This window comes from Callospermophilus lateralis, chromosome 1, assembly GCF_048772815.1.
Source record: "Callospermophilus lateralis isolate mCalLat2 chromosome 1, mCalLat2.hap1, whole genome shotgun sequence".
NCBI lineage: Eukaryota > Metazoa > Chordata > Mammalia > Rodentia > Sciuridae > Callospermophilus > Callospermophilus lateralis.
In genome coordinates, this window is record NC_135305.1 from 13,620,472 (window position 1) to 13,644,921 (window position 24,450).

The window sequence follows — 24,450 nt, forward strand, 5'->3', positions numbered from 1 at the left end:
TAGTACTCTTTGGTTCTTTCTATAGATAAAAGCTTTTATTTTGTGTCATTTCTCTTTTGTCAGATAATTTTTCTTTAACATTTTTTGTAGTACAAATCTGTTAGCTACAAATTCCCTTGCATGTTGTGTGTGTATATTAGAAACACCTTAATTGAATCCTCAATTTTGAAAGTTATTTTTATAGGATATAGAATTACAGATTAACATGTTTCATGTTTTCTGTGTTTTGTTCTGTTTTGTATTATTTTTATTTTTTCCATTGGTACCAGGGATTGAACCCAGGGGTGCTTAACTGCCAAGCCACATCCCCAGCCCTCTTTATCTTTTATTTTGAGACAGGATCTCATGAAATTGCTTAAAGCCTTGCTTAGTTGCTAAGGCTGGCCTTGAACTTGTGATTCTCCTGCCTGGGCCTCCTTAGTTGCTGGGATTACAGGCACATGCCACCTCACATCTCTTTTATCATTTTCAAACTATCATTCCACTGTGCTCCACACTAGAAATTTTTTTCATAAGAAAAAAAATCACAGTTTTCTGTTTTCCAACTTGTAATGTATTTGTTTTCTGTGGATGTTTCTAAGATGTCTAATTAATTTAGTTTTCAGAAATTTGACTATACTGTGTCTAGTTGTGTGTTTCTTGTATGTATCCTATCTAGAGTCTGATAATTTTGATAACTTGACTTTTTAATTTGAAATGAAATGAATATACACAACTACTTTACATGAGCCCTTTGGATCCTGCTCTCAAGAAAAATCTTAGTGCAAGAGATACATGTGTTTAATATTATCAATAACAATAAGGCAAAATTAAGTGTTAAATCGTGGCTCAAGAAATACTTCAGAATGTTAGAAAAAGAGCTGATTTTATAAGGCTAAAGAAAATGTGACAGAAGGAAGTAAATCAAGTGTCAGTATCCCCTTTCAATTGGGTCTCTTATTTACCGCCATGATTCTAGACCAACCAAGCACTCTGTCCAGAAAAGTGGCCACTTTCCTTAATTGGGGAAAAAGCTGTACACAACTCCCAACTTGAACTTTGTAGAAATCATTGCTTATGTTTGCAAGGCCCCAAGAGGCACTACCATCTTCTTCTCATCTACCTCTCCAATTCCTTACTACATTTTATACCTGTATTCCCAAAGCCTCCATGACATCAGATGGCTCAAAAAATTGAAGAAGAGGTTAGTGTGAGGTCACCTAAATATTTTCTTGGCTTTTGACAATTTAAAAAAAAATATTGCTTTCTAAAATCCTGTGTATTTCAAGGGAGGGAATCTGCCTGTGATTGTTAATCCTGGATCTGGAAAGGAAGCCTACTGTTACCATGTGTGCTAACCATTTTAGCACTAAAGACTGAACTTTCACAATGACCCAGTTCTCCATCAGCCCATATCCTGGATTCCTAAGAAGACCTCAGAGATCACTTATTTTGATAACTTATTCATTGTCCAAATCTAGTCCATACCTTAAACACAACTCTTATACCTCTAGTCTCTTCCTGATCCTTAATTCAATTAAGAATTAACACTAGCCTGGCACAATGGGGCATGCCTGTAATCCCAGTGGCTCAGGAGGCTAAGATAAGAGGATCAAGAGTTCAAAGCCAGCATCAGCAAAAGCAAGGCTCTAAGCAACTCAGTGAGACCCTGTCTCTAAATAAAATGTGAAATAGGGCTGGGGATGTGGCTCAGTGATCAAGTGTCCCTAAGTTCAATCCCCAGTACCTGCCCCCACAAAAAAAAAAAAGAATCAAAACTGACTCTTCAGGGAACCCATCTTGAGATTTCAACACCACTAGCACTTGTTTGCCCCTTTATTGACACATATTCAGTATAGTAGGACAGCAATACTTTTTGACCCCCCCAATAGACTGCCTTCTGTAGGGATCACACCTAAGGCAAATAAGTCCATAGTGGGAAGGTTCTGGGGAGAAAGACCATTCAAAATCTTTTTTCTTTCTAAGTAGGCAATCCTCTTTAAGGTTTCCTTAGAAATGAGTTTTTCCATTGAGGTCCTCCCCACCCCAGGTACTAGGAATTGAACCCAGAGCTTAGCATATGCTGAGCTACAACCCTAGCCATCTCTTTTGAGATTTATATCCTTAAGCACTTGACAAGGGTGAAGGAAGGATACAGGACAGCAATGGGACAGCAACTGAGGGACACATACAAACAAATAGAAAATTCTAAATAGCAATAAGAGGCTAAAATTAATTAGGCATCAAAGACATTGCCATAAACAAAATTTGTGAGCAGCATTTGGATCAGAATTCATGTAAACAGTATATAAAAAAGGATCAGAGGAATGAGCAGGTACATTCTATATAGCTACATGAAAGTCAGAATTTGGAGCCAACTCATTAAGTGCTGAGGCCTTTCATGTTGGTGGTTTTAATAGAAACTGAAATAAGGAAATAACATGATCACAACAGAGATTTTATAAAGTTTCAAATGATAGCATTGCATAGGATTGATCTGAAAAACAGGAGGCAAAGGGTTTGAGACATTTGTACTCCAATGGCAATAAAAAGAGTTTTGATTCAATAAGGTGGCAATAGGAATGAAGAAGCTGCAACAGATATGAGACAGCTTTGGAAAAACATCATCATCTAGCATCCTGATTCAGTGGTTGAAAAAGAAGGAAGAATTAAGGAGGATTTCAGTGTGGAGTGGTGGTATGATGCAATCACTAACAAAAATGAAGAAGTTAAGAGAGGAAGTTGGCTTCAGTTTGGAAGAAATGGTAACATAGTCTGAGAGTTATAACAAATTAACTGACATCACATTACCTAGTTGGAAAACAGCAGCAGATTTTTTTAAATGAAGAACTAAAATTCACATTAGATATTAGAACCATAAACTAGACTTGTGATCATTAAAAGAGACACTAGCCAGAAAAATATATGCTTTGATTTGGGTTATAAAAGAAGAGGAAAATTGTTCGCAAGGTTGGAGACTAAAGTTCTAAGAGGAACAAGAGGGCAAATGTAGTACGAATGGTTGGAATAGCATGCATATGCAGAAACACACATACACACACACACACACACACACACACACACACACACATTGTTTGTTTGCCTTCCTAGAACCTCCCTTCTGAGAACAACTACTTCCATCTAAAGGTAACTGCTCCTCCTCAGGCTCCAACCAAGATGTTTCCATGACCCTGCCCCTTACCATATTTGATAGTTTTATTTTAAGCCTATCATTGATGTTTTCCTAACTTGAGCCAAGAAAAATTTGCAAGTGGTTAAATCCAGCAATTTCTGTGGCTCTGCTATAGTCTCTATCACAAGCAGAAATGATCAGAACAAAAACATGACACAGCAAAATCTAGCTTCGTTTTGTTCCTAATGTTCTAGAGGCCTGGCTATTTCCTCGCCCACTTTGGTTTACTGTTTTGTTGTTGTTTTTGTTTGAGTTTTTCACAGTGCTGGGGATGGAACCTTGGGCCCCATGTAGGCAAGATAATGTCTTCCCCCCAGCCACATCCCCTCCTACATCACAATTAAGTCTTTGAGCAGACACAGAGAGAAGGTATAAATACTTAATTTAGTTATGGACAAGGAAAGCAAGATTATGCTTAGAATGGCCGGGCTCAGCAAATCTAAATAATGGAGGATTAATTTCAGTAACATAAAAAATATGAACAGTCACAGAAGAGTCAGAGACTGGATTGTTGTTCGCTGAGTTATTGTTGCTGGTTATTGTTGCTTCACTGAGGTCTAACATTTCCAAAGCTGCAGATATAGTTCAAGTCCTCAGGCCTTAATCCTGTCATTTGTGACATCATGAATGAACCTGGAAGACATTGTGTTAAGTGGGAAGAGCCAGGCCCAGAAAGACAAATACCATATGATTTCACTCACACATCTAAATAGGTTCTCAGAGAAGAGTTTACCCATGACTAGGGAGGGTCCGGGTAGAGGAGGGAATGAAGAGATGTTGGTCAGGAGATATTCAACAAAACAACATATTAATACTCTATAAATATGAGAATTTACTGGATATAAGTTTAAAAAATTTAAAATGATTTCAAATGTAAGCTTATCATGGAAGTTGCCACTTACAATTAACAGTTTCTTGCAGCTTATTAAGCCTTACAATTTTTTTCAAAATCTTAGGGTCATCTTTTTGCCAGGGCACTGCAGCTCTTCATTTCTTAATTTTAAATAAATCATATTTGATATAGGTATTTAACTATTTTATAAAATTTAAAATTATAATGACTTAATTTTATAGTATTCTTTCATTATAATATGTCACATCACTTCTAAGATACCCCATTATGTTAAATATCACTAAGGGAAAAATGTCTGCCAATGGAAATGTCAGCCATCTGTATCTGTGAGTTTCACATTTGTGGATTCAACGGCCAATCAAAAATATATTTTTTAATTGTGTCTGTACTAATCTAAGGACGATTTAAAGAACACAAGAGGACTTCATAGATTATATACAAATTTTCTGTGTCATTTTATATAAGTATCTGGGCATCCAGATTTGGAATATGTGTAGATGGGAGAAGGATTACTGGAGCTAATCCCCCATCAATACTTAGGGACAACATTGTACAATGCTTTCTTATCACTGATTATGATATATCCTGAATTCAGAGATTTTATTAAGTGAAAACTAATGTGTACTTCAGAGTCAATGAAATAGAGCCTATTTTAAATATCTGTATGTCTATATTCTTTTTGTTCATTCTAATGTTTGCTTAGTACTTGTGTGGAATAGAATAGTATAATACATTGCACTCATCATACTGGCACAGATCCCAACTTCCTTAACAAGACCCCTAAAACTCAAGAAATTAAACCAAGAATCATTAAGTGTGATGGCATCAAATTTAAAAGTTCTGCACAACAAAGGAAATGATTAAGAGCATGAAGAGAGAGCCTGCAGAATGGGAGAAAATCTTTGCCAGCTACTCTTCTGACAAGGGATTAATACCCCAAAATACATAAAGAATTCAAAAAGCTTAACATAATAAAAAACAAATAACATAATAAATAGGCAAAAGAACAAAACAGACACTTCTAAAAAGAATAAACACAAATGGCCAACAAATATATGAAAAAAAATGTTCAATATCTCTAATAATCAAGGAAATGCAAATAAGAACTACATGAAGATTTTATTTCACTCCAGTCAGAATGCAAATTATCATGAATACAAATAAGAATTAAAGCAGCATAAAACTCAACTCAAAGTGGATCAACTCAAAGGACTTAGGCACTAGAACAGAGACCCTAAGCCTAACTGAAGATAAAGTAGGCTCAAATCTCTACCATGTCAGCTTAGGAAACTAAATTCCTCAACAAGACTTCTAAAGCACAAGAAGTAAAATCAAGAATCAAAAAAAATGAGATGGCATCAAACTAAAAAGCTTCCTCACAGTATAGAAAGCATTGTGAAGATAGAGCCTACAGAATGAAATAAATTCTTTACTACATATACCTCAGGTAAAGCACTAATCTCCAGGATAAATAAAAGAACTCAAAAAATTTAACTTAAAAAAAAACAAAACCCAATCCATAAATGGGCTAAAGAACTGAACAGACATTTCACAGATTAAGAAATCAATAAATATATGAAAAATGTTTAACACTTCTAGCAATTAGAACAATGCAAATCAAAACTACACTGAGATTGCATCTCATTCCAGTCAGAATGGCAATTATCAAAAATACAAGTAACTCTAAATGTTGCTAGGATGTGGGGAAAAAACTTCACTCATACATTGCTGTTGGGACTGCAAATTGGTACAACCACTGTGGAAAACAGTATGAAGAGGCCTCGGAAAACTTGGAATGAAACCACCATTTGACCCAGCTATCCCACTCCTCAGTATAAACCCAAAGGACTTAAAATCAGCATACTGCAGTGATAGCACCACATCAATGTTTATAGCAGCTCAATTTACAATAGCTAAACTATGAAACCAACCTAGATGCCCTTCAACAGATGAATGGATAAAGAAAATGAGACACACACACACACACACACACACACACACACAATGGAATGTAACTCAGCCATGAAATTATAGATGGAGCCAAAGAATATCATGCTAAGTGAAATAAACCAATTCCAAAGAAATAAAGGTCAAATGTTTTCTCTGATATGCAGATGCTAATCACAATAAGTAGGAAGTGCTAGGGAAAAGTACTTTGGGTTAGACGGGGGGAGTGAAGGGAGCCCTATGTGCATATATGATTACGTGACCTGTGTAACTCTATACCATCTATAACCAGAAAAATGAGATGTTATACCCCATTTATGTATGATGTGTCAAAATGCATCCTACTGTCATGTATAACTAATTAGAACTAATTTTTGAATTGTTCTCAATTGTTCATCAATATTTTTTAGTCATTTTTTGTAATGAACAAATATAGCTTTTATAGTAGAGGAAAACTTCAAGTTTAATATGGAATAATGATTTCTTGATAATGAGACTTGAGCATTGCTCATCTCTTCCCACTCTCTGTATCCAGCAGAGATCTATGCTCAGAAACACTGAATAGTCACCACGTGTCCTAGAAGGTGAGCAGCTGGAGCCCAAGAAGAGGAGCCCATGATAAAGGGCACTGTGCAGAGCTGACAGTGAACAGGGTGAAAGGACTACACAAGGTCCTGCTCATTAATATTAGTGACTTCCACTAAGTTTCTTTTCTTAACATTTTAATTTTGATATAATTTTAGACTTGCAGAAACAACAAGTGCTGGCGAGGATGTGGGGAAAAGGGTACACTTGTACATTGCTGGTGGGACTGCAAATTGGTGCGGCCAATTTGGAAAGCAGTATGGAGATTCCTGGGAAAGCTGGGAATGGAACCACCATTTAACCCAGCTATTGCCCTTCTCGGACTATGCCCTGAAGACCTTAAAAGAGCATACTATAGGGATACTGCTACATCGATGTTCATAGCAGCACAATTCACAATAGCTAGACTGTGGAACCAACCTAGATGCCCTTCAATAGATGAATGGATAAAAAAAAAATGTGGCATTTATACACATTGGAGTATTACTCTGCACTAAAAAATGACAAAATCATGGAATTTGCAGGGAAATGGATGGCACTAGAGCAGATTATGCTAAGTGAAGCTAGCCAAACCCTAAAAAACAAATGCCAAATCTCATCTTTGATATAAGGAGAGCAACTAAGAACGGAATAGGGAGGAAGAGCATGAGAAGAAGATCACCATTAAACAGTGTCGAGCGGGGGAGGGAAAGAGAGAGAGAAGGGAAATTGCATGGTAAAGGAAGGAGACCCTCATTGTTATACAAAATTACATAAGAGGAAGTGAGGGGAAAGGGGAATAAAACAAGAGAGAGAAATGAATTACAGTAGAGGGGGTAGAGAGAGAAGAGGGGAGGAGAGGGGAGGGGAGGGGAGGGGAGGAGGGTAGAGGATAGGAAGGGCAGCAGAATACAACAGACACTAGCATGGTAGTATGTAAAAAAGTGGATGTGGAACCGATGTGAATCTGCAATATGTATACGGGGTAAAAATGGGAGTTCATAATCTGCTTGAATCAAATGTATGAAATATGATATGTCAAGAGCTTTGTAATGTTTTGAACAACTAATAATAAAAAAAATAAAAAAAGATTCATTTATGTTTACTCATAGCTTGATAATTCATTTCTTTTTATCACTGAATAATATTTTATTGTATGGATTACCATATTTTTTCCATTCACCAATTGAAGGATATCAAAGGACATCTTGGTTGCTTCTAGGCTGTTATAAACATTTGTGTGTAGGTTTTTGTGCAGACATAAATTTCCAACTCATTTGGGTAAAAACAAAGGAACACAATTGCAAGATTATATGATAAGCCTAGATTTAAGAAACTTTGTAAGAAACTGTCAAACTGTCTTCCAAAGTTATTGTACTATTTTGCATTCCTAACAACAGTGGATGATAGCCCTTATTCCTTTTGTCCTTGCCAGAAATTCTTATTTAAAAATTTTTTAGTCATTTTAATGCATGTGCAAAGGAATCTCACTTTAATTTGGCATTTCTTAATATTAAATGATGTTGAGCATTTTCTTATATTAAAAAAAAAGAAATGTTATAAGGCAAATACAAGTAATTTCTAAATATACTTTACTCTTCCCTATTTGCTAACATTTTACTATATTTTCTTCACACTGTATTTAAAGAGAATTCAGACTCAAAGGAAAGGTGACATATTTGCTTTTCTAAATTCTCCTACAAATGTCCCCCTGTATGACCACTTCCCTGGCAGAAATCTTCTTCTTGCCTAACTAGAAGCTACCTTCCTCTCTTTGCCCCGCCTGCTCTCTTTACCACAATACTGAACAGGAAGAAGGGTTTGCTCAGGGATACTGCCAGGAGAAGAGACCGTGAAGAAGGAAGTCTTTGCCTGAGCAGAAGGAACGTATTCTTAAAAGACAGGGTTCCTTCCCACGGCAGCAAGAATTACCAGGAAACCCTCACCTGGAAGCCAGCCCAGCCTTCTAGAGAGAGAGCAGGTAAGTCTTTCTGTCCCCTCTGTGTAGACTATTGACTCCTCCCCTATGCCAGATCCTCAGAGAATCCTGTTCTTTCATCTATCCCTGACATATTGAAGACTGAGGTTTGTACAACTGAAGTCAGTATGGCCAAGGCTACAAAGTAAGGTCCTTGGAAGCAAGGATGATTTCAAGACCAAGAATTCTTGAAATACAGAAGATTAACTCAGACAGAGTTTAGGAGGCACAAATAGGGTCAAGGCAAAGGCCCAAAGCTAACAGATTAGTGAAGGAAAGGAGAATGCCAAGGTCAATGGTCCCCAACAGCACATTGTACAATGCATGTTCTGGGTATTCCTGGGTCTCCTTCTACTGTCAATGGCATGCCTACCTTCCACACCTCCCTGGGCTGGGCTCAGTCCTCAAGAGAAGCAGCCAGATTCTGATGGTGTTACTCTGATTTCCACAGGCTCCAGAAACCCCTTCATTATGAACTGGCACATGATAATCTATGGGCTTATCGTAGTGGTGCTTAAATCTGTTGGAGTGACCTTAATTCTATTGTATTGTGAGTATTGAAGCAAACTCTTACCCCCAGCCTTCCTATTCTTTTGCTCTTTGACTCTTATTTTAGAATGCAGGGTTGAGTGTAAAGTTAAATGCCCACCTGAGGGCAACTAACCAGCATGAAGAAAACTGACAATGCCTATCTTACCCTCCAGCACACACAGTGGGCCAGGTTCCTGGGTCTACCTTGGAGATAAAGGTAGACCTACACAAAGTTTTTGTTACTAAAATATTACCTAGGTAATCTGAGCTGAAGTACTTAGCAGGCCTTGTTATTGTTGCTAAAATTTGAAAATGCAGTTTCAATGCAATGGTAAGGCTATGTTTACTGAGGGAAAATTTCTCTATGTGTACACATAAACTCATTCATTCAAACGAATTAATTAGAAAAAGATACCTCATATCAAAAGTTTTACTGCAATTCAACAAGTAGAATCTTCTCCAGTCCCTGAGCCAGAGGAGACAATAAATGAGGAAGGAAATGTGAGTAGGTCCCTGAGTTGGGTAAGAGGTATTTTCCTCATGACCCAATCTGAAGGTGTAATTCCTACCACTTAAGAGAGAAGAACAGAAATATAAGTATGAGTCAGTAAAGACATTTCAAAAACATGCACATCTCCACTGACCTGAGTCAGAGAATTAAATATTCCCCATTAATGATCATGGTGCCCTAGCATGCCCTTGGGCTTGCTTGCTGTATTCATTGTGTATCCACATTTGGGCTGAGCCAATAGCTGATTTTCTTTGCAGTCCCGCAGATTCTTAACACAAGTAATGATGGGTTCAACTCTACGAGCAGCTATGGAACAGGTAACGTGCACAATAGTACACTCCTCTCTACCATCCAGCCTCAATGTGCTGAATTCTTAAAGACTTTCCTCAAGGTCTCCTTTCCCAAGAAATGTGGTTGCACAAGTGGTCCACAAAGGCCTTTTAATTAATTATCTTCCTTTTACAGATGAAAAAACAAAACCAGATTTAGGGAAAACAATTTTTTCTTGTGGTGCTAAGGATTGAACCTAGGGCTTCATGCCGCAAAGCACATGGTCTACTGCTGAGCTATACCCCAGCCCCTGAGTGAAAATATGATTCTCAGTTTTCTTCCTGAAGATGGAGTCACTGTAATATAATGTCAATGTGCTTCATAGACTCTGAAACAATGCACAATAAATGTTTATTAAGAAACTATGTACCACTCAAAATTTTCATATTAAGCATCTTTTTTGGGGGGCCAAATATTATGCTAGACCAAACATAGGAGAATAAGTAACACAGGAGATACTAATCAGTCATCATCTATAAAACAAAAGACACAATACCAGAAGTTGCACAGGAATAACAAGGCAAGTAGGACAAAGCTCTTCCCATTAAAGCTATCTCCTCTTGAAGCCTTTCTCAAAGTTGCCCTCTGCTTCCCTTAAGATACCTGTTTCTAACACATCTTTAGGAGAAAGATCATTTCTTATTTGTATTTGTATCAACTGATGCACCCAATGAAGAAAATACTCAAGAAATATGTATTGGTTTCCTTCAGTTATAATCCCAAAGTAGTTTCTGATGAAACCCAAGCTACTAGATATTGCAAAGAGTCTTGTGGAACAGGAAACTGATAAAAAAAAAGTGACTGCTGATGTCTGTTTTATTAATATAATCTTAAGTAAACAATTTGGTATCTGAATAAACTTAAGTGGTCTTTATCCATAATGGAAAAGTAAGTCATTGAGAAGAGGTTTGAACAGCCAGCCTACAAATCACTGCAGCTGCTTGCTAAGATTGCCAATGTTCCCGGGGAAGTAAGGGAATGAGACCTCTTAGAATCCCATCAATTCCCCTAGTTGTATTTAATACGTATTAATAATGGACCCTTCTCTGCTTACAGGAAATATCTGGAATATTCACCTGCTTCCTTGTTTGCTATTACCCCCAGGGTCCTGAAATTTGTTCCTGTTAGTCACAATCCTTAGAGCTGAGAAAGTGCTAAGAGAAGCATTCAAGAGTTGCAGGATTAAGAATTTTTATAGAGTGTATAAGACACCAAGCACAACAAGACATGGTGTGGAGTCGAAGGTGGAAGTGCTCCAAACAGCTTTTTTGAGGGATAACACTGTCAAAGGAATACATAAGGAAAGAGTGAAAGAGTTCCCCTGGAAAAAGAAATTCCTCCATTACTCTTCCATTTCTTGTTTTCCTGCTGCCCCCAGCATTTATACTGAGTGCTATACCCCCAAAAGGGAAGGGGGAGATGAAATAGGACTTGGGTGCTGAGCATGACAAATAATGGTACTAGTTAGATGGATGGTTCAAAGAGGAAAAAGTATCTGAAAATTCTCAAAATGGCCGAGTACCCTTTGTCATCCCCAATGTCCAGACACAAATAGTCACAGGGACCCAACAGCCTGTACTCTGATGATTGTAAGTTATATTCACCACACAGTAACCTTTAAGTTTTCTTCTCCATTTCAGTCCCACCATCTTTTGGGAGTACTAAGAACAGTGTAATGCCCACAAGCAGATATGGAACAGGTAAAGCTCATGGTTTTAACCTCCTCACCACCCCCTAGGTTTTCATGTACTATATTCTTAGAGACTTTTCTCATTGCATCCTTTCTTATAGAGCACTTTTGCTTAAAGGAGCCATAAAGACCTTCTATTCATTCCCTTAGTGTTCTCCATAAGGAAACAGACCAGACTGAATAGAATGTCTTCCTGGGTTGAGAACATTTTTGTATCAATATAATTGTTATTTTATGATTTCCCATTATTTTATGACTCAATTCCAAGGTTCACATTCCAATCCACTAATCTCATTCATTCTCTCTCTCTCCCCACTCACCCCACATCACTTCAGTCTGCCCCAAAGATTGGGATTTTCATCAAAGAAGATGTTTTTTCTTGTCCACATCTGAACTGTCTTGGAACAAGAGCAGGGATGACTGTGCATCAAAAGGATCCACTTTGGCGATTGTCGACACACCAGAGAAACTGGTGAGAGGACTGGGGAATGGTACAGTGAAGCAGCCCTCCCACAGCAGCCTCAGTAGGTAGAGATGGTGGCAATGTAGTGGAGCAGGGCTGGGGGATTGGCAAAGAATGGAGAGGTGGCTGGATGAAAGGTTCAAACTCCTTGTTCTGAACCTAGAGTTGGAAGACTTCCTGGAAGCTGTGGGTAAGTTCTTTAGCTTCATCTGAGCAAGAAATTCAGACTCCGTATTTCTTTCCAATAAGACACAGCAGTAGGCTACTTTCCTAAGGATGGGCCAAGGCACTTAAACTGCAGAGAGTGACCAAAGAACTAATGCAAATAAAGTTATTTTTAAATTACAGAACACTTCACAGATATGAGATATTAATGTATCATTCCAATTTACACAGTGAAGAAGGAAAATATGAATTAACCACATTAGTAATATGAAAAACAATCATATAATAATGTTTGCATTTTATTATTTTAATAATCAATATAGATAACACTATTCAAAATTTGTTTTATTATCTCCTTTTACCTCAAATAATCCTGAGGATATACTATTATCTATATTTTATAAATGAGCAAATTAGGGTACAGAAAATAACATGACCAAGATCATACATCTAAATGACAGAACATGAAATCGAATTCAGATCCCTCTGACTACAAAACCCATGCTTTAATCAACTTTAGGCCACACTGTATTTTAGTTTATAATTACCTTCTCTTCAGATCTAAGCATTTGATGGATGTTAGGCACTGTGCTATAAGTACTATTCTTGTCTCCTCTCCCCTTTATCTCTCCACTCCTCCTCTGAAAAGTTCTCCTGTGGTTGAGAAAAATTTGAAAGAGGAGCTTCTTGATTTGGGGTGAGAATCATAATGCTGTAGATTCTCTAGGGCCAAATACCCATGTGGGAACAAAAAGACGCCTTCCAGTAGAAAATTAGGAGCAAGGCAGAGGGGAGAAAAGAGGAAAGAAAGGGAGAAGAGAGAAGAGAATGAGACCGGAAGCTGATGGTTCTTTCCCTCTACTCGCCCAAGTTCCATCCTTGGCCTTCTCCATGCTTCATACTAACCTCAGAAAATGTTCACCACACCAGGGGACTGCTGGTGACTCTCAACTCAACACACTTCATGATCCCTGGTTCAACCTCATTTGGAATATAGAATTTCTGACCATGAAAATAATTCTATGCAGAGGGGCATGCCAAATAAAAAAGATGTATATGAAATTGCCTGTTTTTGATTGTACAGTTTCCCTTCCCCATTCCCTCAGTGTGATCCTAGGAGTAATATCAACATTACCTGGTCATTTGCTAGGAATATAAATCCTGCATCCCCTACACCAGTCCTTCTGAACCAGAAGCCTAGCAACCTGTGTTTTTGTAAGTCCTCTAGGTGATCTTGGTGCCTGCAAAACTTAAAAACTTCTTCTCTAGGGTTAATAGCAAGTGCCAGTGATACCCAGTCTCCTATCCCTAACAGGTTTCTTAGTTCCCTGAATAAAATACAGTCATGTTCCCATTGTCTATAGGAAAGCAGCAGTAAAGAACTTGCTGTTGAACTGTTTGTTTCTTTTTTAACTTCTAGGAGTATCTCCAGCACATTGCAAATGCTGAGAAGTACTTTATTGGTTTAACATACCAGTCTGCAGAGAAAAAGTGGCGTTGGATCAACAACTCTGTGTTCAATGGCAAGTATGTGAATAGCCTGCATTGTTCTGGGGATCTTGGTTTGCCTCAAAAGACCACACCTGAGATGCATCCTGAAATAGTTCAAAGACTTATATTTAACTCCTTGTTCTAGTTTTCTCCTTTCTTCCAACTCATCTAGCCCTAGAAACACATTTCCTATAAATTTTTCATTATGGGAAAATATCAAATATTTTTCATAATAAAAAATAGAAGAGATGAGAGAAGAGTATTTATATAATAAATAATTTTGTTCAGAGTAAGAGCCAAACAAATCCACATATATAGCAATTTTTTTTGCTGTATCTCATAGATCTCCAAATTACACATCATATGTTCTTGCTAAGTGCCTACAAGTTTTCCTAGTTGTAGATACTTTATATATCAAAGGCTATTATAAGCAACTTGTCTATTCCTTGAAGCTGTGATCCTCTAATTCAAAAGAGATATCTCCAATGAATCTTTCCATAGGGATCAACTTTGGTAGAAAACATAATATTCTCAGAGCTCATATGAAAATGCTGAGTTAGACAGTCAACAAGTCCAATCCCCAACCTGCAACTGGCCTTCCCTACAGAGGAGAGAAAATTAATATTTATTCAGTATTTTCTTTTCTGTTTGTTTGTTTGTTGTTCTTGTGAGTGTTTAGTTGTAGATGAACACATGGTATCTTTATATATTTTTATGTGGTGCTGAGAATTAAACCCAGTGCCTCACATATAGGAGGCAAGCACTTTACCATTGAACTACAGCCTTAGCCCCTTATTCAGTTTTTTCTAATGTCTAACTCAATGCTAAGCACTTATATTATTTCCTTTAGTATTCACCAAGATACCATAGCAAAAAGCTCAACAGACAATTGAACATAAGAAAGGCTTAGAAATGTGTTGAATGTCATATAGCTACTTAATGTTACAGCCACAGTTTGATTCCATATTTACTTGAGCTCAAAGCTTATCTGTCTTTTCCATGAAACCAGAGTATTTGCAGTTAGACTGAGAACTCAGAATGACCGAAAAACTGGTGGGAAAAAGGCCAACAGACACTATCATCAAGATTCTCCGAAAGCCAAGAAATTTCTTTCCTGCTTTTTTCTATGCTCTTGCTACAAACAATCCTATAATACTAAAATATTATTTCTAGGGCTAGGAATGTGGCTTAGTGGTAGAATGATTGCCTGGAATGCCTGAGGCCTGGGTCCCCTACTACCCTCCTCCTACACACAAATCCTCTTGAAAACATTATTTCTGAGGTAAAAGAGACCACCAATGAGATGTTTCTGACCAAAGACAAGTGAGTTAGTCCAAAATTCTGGAACTCTATGAGTACTCATGGAAGAGAATAATTAAAAGGAAAAGTGGGGTTTAGAGCTGCATTTGGGGAAGTTTGGCTTAGAAGACGTGGTCTGAGTTGAAACGGAAGGCCCAGTGCAGAGGAGGAGTATATGTAAAACTAACTAGCCAGTCAATCAAACTTCCATTAGATTCTGAAATCTGTAAAAGGCAAAACTGAAATAATGAGCTTTGACCACACTCTCTTTTCTCCTTCAGTATTACCCATCAGAATCAGAACTTCAACTGTGTCACCATAGGCCTAACAAAGACTTTTGATGCTGCATTATGTGACATCAGCTACCGCTGGATCTGTGAGAAGAATCCTGAATGATTGCAGTTCTCTGTGACAAAAACAAATAAACACAAAAGAGAATAGTTACAATCAGGACTGGTCTGGGAAATGCAGAACATCAAATCCTTGTGACAGTCTTCAACAGGTCATTGGCAGAGCTCCAGGGCTAATGGGCCATCCACTTTTATACATACACTTACATATATACAACCAGAAAAACTCCCCATTCTGAGCCATTCCACCCAACCACATTTCCTGTGAGAGTCAAACTTGTGACACTTTTTGGATTCCCACAGTACATCTAGTTAATGGTTCTTTTATCCATCTGTCCTTTAACATCTAGTTAAAAGTCCTTGTCTGTTTGAGATAATGAACTTCTATAATCTAGATTCTAAGGGACTGGATGTTGGCCATCTCCAGGAGACAGGGTCAGTTTTATAAAAATAACACAGGTATGGAAATGAGGTTTGTTCCTACAGAACTGAGAATTGCTGACTGATCAACAAGGTTTAGCCTGTTGACAGTTTGTTTTATCCTCATTGGACATGACATACACCAAGGAGAACCTGTAGAATGAACGGCATTAGGATCATTTAGAGGACAGAATGGGTGGAAGAAGAGTGAACTCATCTTCTTTGATGTCATTTAAGCCCCAAAAGATCATGGCATATTCTTTCATTCCATTCTTGAGATCCCAGGTATATCCTACTGACAAAAAGAAACCTTGCACTGGTTAGCATATTGACTCACCATTTGTCCAGTTGGCCAAAGAGAAAAAAGAGAAGGGCCATGCAGAAAACACTGGATGGAGGCAAAGGGTAGGCAGAGAGAAAGAATGGAATATCAGGGATAAATAGAAATCACATGAAAGGAAAAATGACATTCATTTGGTCATCCTAGAAAAACAGCAAGAAAAATGTAGAAAAGTCTTGGCTGTTCTCTATATTTATAAGAAAATATCAAATACACATCTCAAGACATGAAAAGAATAAAAGATAAATCTGTTGTCTTCAGTAATAAGAGTTAAACCATGGGGATGACCATATAAAATTAATGGAAATTATTACCATTTGCATCTAGTAACAATGTATCACAGTAATTAATGTATATATGATTAATCGAAATAAAATGCTGCAAAAATTATCTTTTATTACAACACTAAGTACTGTTTCTAAATTCCTAGGTTTCATAATTGTTGGTTCATTGGCATAGTCATTTAGAATTTTTATAAATTAGATAACAGTAGTTGTTAGAAGTTGCCTGAAGGAGGTTACCAGAAATAATTTGAGTTTGGAATGGAACAAATATCAGAATTATGTTAGTACCCTGTGGAAATACAAATTCTCTGGTGGTTTTAACAATAAATGCCACAGGAGAGGAGCAGGGAAAGGCTGAGTCTACAGTGAAGAAAAGAATCAACTGAGGGCTGGGGATGTGGCTCAAGTGGTAACGCACTTGCCTGGTTTGCATGGGGCACTGGGTTCTATCCTCAGCACCACATAAAAATAAAATAAAGATGTTGTGTCCACTGAAAACTTAAAAATAAATATTTAAATATTCTCTCTCTCTCTTAAAAAAAAGAATCAACTGAATTCTAACCACAGGTAAGTCCCAGAACTCAGAAAACAGAAGGAAATCACAATCCTTCTATTTCAAGAAAAGAGAACTGTAATTGCCACACTTCTGTTTTATGACAGAGTAATAACAGACTTCAAAGGCCAGGAAATGTAGACATTTAGTAATTTCCCCAAAGAAAAGAAGATACTTCTATGCAAGTTCTGAAAAAGCCCACTGAGTTGGGGTAAGGATAAGACCATAAAGTATGCAGGAGACATGTGGACTTTGATATAAAGTCTTTATTGTAGAGGGGTCTCAGTATCCTCAAGAGAGTGGATAAATGTGACGTTTATTAGGCAAAAGTGGTAGGTTTTTTTAAAAATGAATATGTAGTTAATCATTGGGTTAAAGTGCTGATTTTGCTTCTAATATGCTGTGTGAATCTGTACATATTTCTTAATTTCCTTACCTATAAAATGGGGTAATGATACTCATCTCACAAAATTCTTGTACATATGAAAATAGATCCTCTTTCTATATCTTAATGGCAATAAACATTAGTAGATGCACTTTGTGGAGGACTTGAAGTTGAGATCTTCATTCAAAAAGTAACTTTTCTATTTGCTAGAAGCTGAATGTAAGCAAGCCAATTACTTTCTCAGAACTTGTGTACTTGGGGCTGGGGATGTGGCTCAAGCGGTAGCGCACTCGCCTGGCATGCCTGCGGCCCGGGTTCAATTCTCAGCACCATGTACAAACAAAGATGTTGTGTCCGCCGAGAACTAAAAAATAAATATCAAAAATTCTCTCTCTCTCTAAAAAAAAAGAACTTGTGTACTCATTTATAATATGCAAATAAAAATCTGTCCAGTTCCAAGAAAGGTGCCTCAAAAATTCTGTGGTCAATCCACATGGAGATCAAAGCCATACTTTTCATGGCTACATATGTGGGCCTAGCCAAGGTCAGTCAACCCTCATCCAACCCTTAGACTCATCAACAAACCTATCTGAGGTCATCAGCACCACCAGCTAAGCCTAGCCTAGATCAGCTGAAACTATAATTCATGAAATAAAAGTTTATTGCTGTACTCCATTGGAGTTTTGTGGTTGTCTCTTACACAGAAAAAGCTGTGTCACTCTGAAATAGTTTTCCAACTCACTATTAGAAAAAGTAAAGGTCTTTAAAAGGCTTACTTACTAGGCTGAATATGATCTACATTTCCATTACTTCTCTCCATTTTCATATTCCCTTACATTCTCCTTTGCTTGCTCCATTCCAGCATCTTTGCCTTTGTATTCCCTAGGATCTCTCCATTTATTATTATTCACCATGCTAAATTCACAGATTTCTAAGTATCTCACAATCTTTCCCTCTCTATCTTTCCCTGACAACCTTGTAATTTCAACACTCCCCCTAAAAGATATTTTCTTTCATTCCTATTTCTCTTTCTTTTATAGCACTTCCCTACCAACTAATATTACTACATCTAGTTTTAATAGCTTTATATAGCTCACACGCCATAAAATGCACTCATTTGCAATGAACAATTCAATTTTTTTATATATTCACAGCTATATGTTCAACCATCACCTCAAAAAGCTACAACTGTCCTATCCTTTTATTCACCTCAACCCTGAGCAACCACTGGCCAACTTTCTATCTCCATAGATGTTCATATTCTGGATTTTCATATGAATAGAATCTATAATATGTGGTCTTTTTGACTGCCTTCTTCCACTTAGCATAATGTTTTCAAGGTTCCTCAACGTTGTAGCATGTATTGGTGTTATAGTTTGGATCCTAAGTGTCCCCCAAAGATCCATGTGCTAAAGGATTGTTGCCTATGATGGTGGTATTGGAGATGGTAGAATCTTTAAGGGGTAGGACCTACTTAGAAGTCATTAGGTCACTGGGGTAATAACCTTGATTGGGATTGTGGTTCTCTGACCCCTTCTTCTTCATCTCTTTTGTTCTCTATGCATGAGGTGAGTGGTTTTGTTCCACCATGTGCTTCTATTGTGATGTGTTGTCACACCAAAGGCCCAAAAGCAATGGAGTCAACTGATGATGTGAGAAATGAAACCTCCAAAACTAGGAACCAAAATAAAAATTTTCTGTTTATAAGTTGATTCTCTCAGATATTTATTATAGTGGCAAAAAGCTAACTAGCACAACCAGTAACCCTTCTTGTAGCTGAATAATATTCTATGGTGTGTGATCATAGGCATTTGGGTGGCTTCCATCTTTTGACTATTATAAATAATGCTACTATAAACATTCATGAACAAGTTTTTAAGTGTATGATTTCAATTCTCTTGGAAATAAACCCAGGAGTGGAATTTCTGGGTCATATGGTAATTCTATAACAAATTATTAGAGGAACTGCCAGTTTTTGAAAAGCAACTGCATCAATATATCTTCCCATCAGTGGTATGTGTGCTTTGCAATTTTTTCCCACATCTTTGCCAACATTTGCCATTGTTTAACTTTTTTTTCCTTGCTATCCTACTGTGAATCAAATGGTATCTTATTGTGATTTTGATTTACATTTCCCTTAATGCTTAATTTTGTCAAGCATCTTTTCATGAACTTGTTGCCTATTTGTGTATGCTCCTTGGAGAAATATCTATTCAGATACTTTGCTCATTTTAAAATTGAGTGGTCTTTTTATTGAGTTATAAGAACTCATATAGTCTGGATACAATTCTCTTATCTGAAATACGGTTCACAAATATTTTCTCATCCTGTTGGTTGCCTTTTCACTTTTGACTTTTTCCTTAACATACAAATGTTTCTAATTTTGATGAAATCATTTTTTTTCTTTTGCTCCCTATGCTTATGGTATAATAGTCATGAAATTATTGTCAAGTTCAATGTCATGAAATTTTCCACTTATGCTTTATTCTAAGAATATTATAGTTTTGTCTCCTATCTAGATATTTAAATCATTTTGAAATAATTTTCGCTTAGTATAAAGTAAGATTCCAAAAACATCCCTTTTCATATGAATATTCAGTTTTACCAGTTGCTGAGTTTTTAAACACATTATTGAAAGTAGTGTTCTATTTATTTTCCATTTTTTAATTCATTATAGAAGCACAGCAGTCTTAGCCTCAGGACTTATTCTTCCCAGTGAAATCTGACAACAGCTGATTATACTCTTTTCTTAAGCCCATACCCTGTTAAAGGCTGCCCCTTTAGCATGACCTATAATGAAGACAACAAAGAACAGAGGAGTAACTGACCAACTGTAGACAAATAGTGGGAACAAAAATAAACATTTGTTGTTCCAAACCACAAAGATGCTAAGGTTTTTACCATAATATAACCTAGCTTATCTTAACTGATACAAGAATGAATAACAAGTAATTCAGACAAAGATATGCAATTAGCATTTCATGAGTTAGTAGTATAGGCTATTTAGGATTTAGTATAGGCTATTTAGTATAGGTTATTTAGCAGTTAAGAGATGAACTCTGGAGACCCCACATACTAACAATACAATCTTGAGCAAGTCAATTACCATCTGTATGTATGTCATTGTTTTATGGCTGAAATGAGTTCTTCTTTGTTTACAAATAAAAAGTTAAGTGCCATATTTAAGCATTATTTCTTAGCTTAGTTTCCCAGAGGCCAAGAATCTAAGAGTTATTATTTCACTAGTAAATACATTCCATGAGAGCAGGCATGAGTGACAAAGGATATGAAGCTGAGAAAGAAGCCTGTAAAACCATAAAAGTCTGAATTGTTAATCTTCATGTTACTAAGAGCAATTTACTGCAGGATTTTGGGGTTTACCTACTCTAGAATATGTATAAATTGTGTCTCATGACTGTTCCTCTAAAGGGAAAAATTATCTACTGTCTTCTACTTTCAAAAATGTACCCAATGGTCCCCAGAATTTCTGGGTTGTTAAAGCATGGCTTGGATGTCAAGTGGGTCTCTCTTTGATGAAATCAATAGGGAAGGCCTAGGACCAGATGTGAGAAGTGCTTCTAACAGGAATAATATGAAATATCAATTCTGCTCTGACTACTACACATGCAAAACAAGTATTTCTGTAATCAATTTGGAGAAGATGGAAAGATACTTAGAATACTAAGAAGCTATTGTCCCAAAAGCCAAAGGTAAAAGAGTCAAGACATTGGTTCCTCGTACACCGATAAAGTAATTACTATGTCAAAACAGACTTCCTTACAATGAACAGTATCTTCTTCTTCCAAGAGTAATATTTTCCTCCATATCAGGCATTCTAGAGCATAAGGTTATGTAAAGGAGAGTGTGTAGTCATATATACATACACTTCCATTTCTTAATATTTTTCTTGAGCTACCAGTTTCTATGTTAAGCTCTGGAGAGATTTCCCAACATGTTTGGATTTAACATCAGCCTCTACTTAACCAAATACATCCTCAGTTGGAGAAATATATCTGTGTAATTAAATAAGTCTTATTGAAGTCTTTAAAACAATTGGAATATTGAATGAATACATCTTTTAAGGTGCATAAGAGAAATGAAATTCTTTATTCTGTATAGGAAGTACATACACATGGTTACAAAAATAAGAATATTAAAAGGCATACAATGAAAATCTCACTGCTTCCCCCACCCCATCTGCCAATCCCACTCCCACAATCCCATAGCAATCAATTATTACTTTCTTACGATACCTTCCACAAGCAAACATGGCAAATATGAATATATTACTTATTTCTACCCCTTTCTTACATAAAAGTTTGAATATTAAATCCAATGTGTTTTGTTCTTCGCACTTAGCAGTATAACTTGGAGATCAGTTTCTACTCATTGCAGAAAGAATATTCATTCCTGTTACAGTTGTATAAAACTTCAACATATGAATAAAATACTATTTAACCAGTCGCATATTGACATTGCATTCAGTATCAATATTTGGTTGTTACTAGATAATGTACTGGATAAATTTGTGCCTATGTCATAAGAAGTGGAAACATTGATTGGGAATACCGTGAGTTGAACTGGGGGAAAGGTGATATCCAATGCTGGAAAGAGCAGCACAGTGGAAAGCTGGACAATGGCCTGGAGGCCTGGGGTTAGTGAGGAGGGAAGAAAAAGAAGAGCCCAGGAATACTTTGCAGAATTGGAGCCACCAAAAGAGTAACACAAAGAGAAATCAGCAAAGAGAGTGGGCAGGAGAGAATGAACAAATGAAAGGAAACAAAGGAAGTGCCACGGACCTTGCAGAGACTGAAGACAGAGAATCTCAGAGGCTGCCTCTTCCTCTGCCCTCTGCATTGCCCCATTCAGCCTAGGAACACACAGAGGAATATGCAGCTGCCATAGTCAAGCCCAGTTCTCCCTTGAGCTTCCAGAATACAACTCCATTGCCCACATGCTTTGTGGCAGCAGCACGATCTGGGTGTTACAGGCAAAAGAATACTTCCTTACCTGGCTCCTCCTCTAACGCTCTGAGAAAGCCTACACATTAGAGATGTGTAGATGTTAAAAAATGACCACCTCTGGGTCCAGAATTGTGGAATGACTCTGCTCTCTTAACTCTACCAGTCAAGAAAATACAGAGTAGTACCATAGGAACAGGGCTTTTAGGACAAAATCAAGAGAATATGCTTGAGCAGAAAAGGAATAAGAAGCTTTACATAATCCACAAAAAGCACAGAAAAAATTCAGGAAGAGGATTCAGGAATTTGGGATAAAGTAGTCATTTAGTTTTGTAGTAAGAGAATACTGTTCCTTATCTTTCCTGTTTAGAAATCACACATATCACATTTATACTAAAATGTTTAATTAATGTTTTATGTGAAATGTTTTGTAACCTGAGGGGGAAAAAAAAAAAAAAATATATATATATATATATATATATATATATATATATATATATATATATATATATAAAATATATATTTCAATGACAACTAACCATATTAAAAAGTCATAACTTAAAAGTCATTTTAAACATGGATTATTTAATAATGATAATGATTATGATGATGTTCAAAGATACATAAGTCCTTCTTAGATTATTCTAGAATCCATATAAGTATTTTGCAATGTGAAATGCCTCAGGGTAAGGCTAGTGCCTGAATAGCTGACAACAATGTTTCATTCCATCCCGAAGGGCCTGTATGACTTTGTCATTGCGGAGTGTGAAGATGAAAGGGTTCAAGAAAGGGGTCACTACCGAAACCATCAGGGATACTACCCTGTTGTACTCCGCCGCCTGCGTTTGCTTGGGTTTCACATAGAGAAACAAGCAGCTGCCATAGCCAATCACAACACAGGTGAAGTGGGAGGCACAAGTGGAGAAGGCTTTCTTTTGGCCTGAGGCTGAGGGGATCTTAAGGATGGTGGAGATGATGTAGGTGTAGGAGACAATTGTAGGAATCAAAGAACCAAAAAGAACAAAAATGGCCATTAAGAAGAGGATAAACTCTGTGAAAATAGTGTCATTGCATGATAGTTTGAACAACTGCCCTCGATCACAGAAAAAATTGTTTACCACGTTTGATTTGCAGTAGGTAAGCTGAAATGTGGCATAAACTGGCCAAATTTGAAAAAGGAATCCAAACACCCATGACACAATTACCACAAAGTTGCAAGTGCGGCTGGTCATGATGACATTGTACCTCAAAGGGTTACACACAGCCACGTAACGGTCCACAGCCATCGCTCCAAGCAGTGTGAACTCTGTGGTCCCCACAGCAAGGTACAGGAAGAGTTGGACAACACATCCAGTCATAGATATTGTCTGCATCCCAGGGAGCAGCAATCCCCAAAGCATCACAGGGACGACTATAGTTGTGACTAGGATCTCCAGGACAGAGAGGTGGACTAGGAAGAAATACATGGGGGACTGGAGACGTCTGTCAACACAGACAATCGTGATGATGACCATGTTTCCCATTAGTGTCACTAAGTAGAAGAAGCAGAAGATAGCAAAAAGGATATGGTGTAGATCTTCAGAGCCAGGAAAGCCAAGGAGATAAAATTCTGTGGCACTAGAATAATTCCCCAACATTTAGTTCAGAATCCTGGTTCCTTGTGTAATCTAGAGGGCAAGAGAGAGAGAGAATACTGCTTCTCATCCCCAGCAGCTTGGAAAAAATCCACATCCACTCTTCTGTGACTACCTATTTTCTCCAGAATTCTTGGAAAACTGAAGAATATCGGAACACAAACAACGGTCCCTTAGCATGCCTGGGCTCCTTCCCTCACCTCGTTCAGGTCTTTGCACAGCTTCCTCTCATAGGCCATCTCCTCTCATCCTCTCTAAAATGACATAGCACACCTTCATTCTCTAACCTCTATTACTATATTTTTCTTACTATTGGCTCTCATTCATATCTCAAATCATAAACTTGATTTGTTTATTAATTTATATTCAAAATCCCAAGTTTTTTAAAATTTTATTTTATTTTTTAATTTGTTTTAATTAGCTAAACATGACAGTAGAATGCATTTTGACACATTGTACACAATTGGAGCACAACTTCTCTTTCTTCTGGCTGAACATGGTGCAGTCACATCAGCAGTGTAATCATACA

General features: G+C 37.2%; 2 protein-coding genes across 3 annotated transcripts; one reads left to right on the forward strand and one right to left on the reverse strand.

Annotated features, from left to right (window-relative positions):
* Positions 1-8,401: 8,401 nt before the first annotated feature.
* On the forward strand, positions 8,402-15,390 carry Clec5a (C-type lectin domain containing 5A). Of its 2 annotated transcripts, XM_076860028.1 has the most exons (7): positions 8,402-8,517; positions 8,966-9,064; positions 9,814-9,873; positions 11,527-11,586; positions 11,912-12,048; positions 13,625-13,731; positions 15,276-15,390. In XM_076860028.1, exons 2-7 carry the CDS (start codon positions 8,986-8,988, stop codon positions 15,388-15,390), a joined length of 558 nt encoding a protein of 185 aa, XP_076716143.1. In that variant the 5' UTR covers positions 8,402-8,517; positions 8,966-8,985. The 2 variants fall into 2 exon arrangements, with proteins under 2 accessions (XP_076716143.1, XP_076716154.1); XM_076860039.1 differs by lacking the exon at positions 9,814-9,873.
* A 7,589-nt stretch (positions 15,391-22,979) lies between these two features.
* Positions 22,980-23,924, reverse strand: Or9a4 (olfactory receptor family 9 subfamily A member 4). The gene has a single exon (XM_076860051.1). The coding sequence runs from the start codon at positions 23,922-23,924 to the stop codon at positions 22,980-22,982; it is 945 nt and encodes a 314-aa protein (XP_076716166.1).
* Between the last annotated feature and the right edge of the window lie 526 nt (positions 23,925-24,450).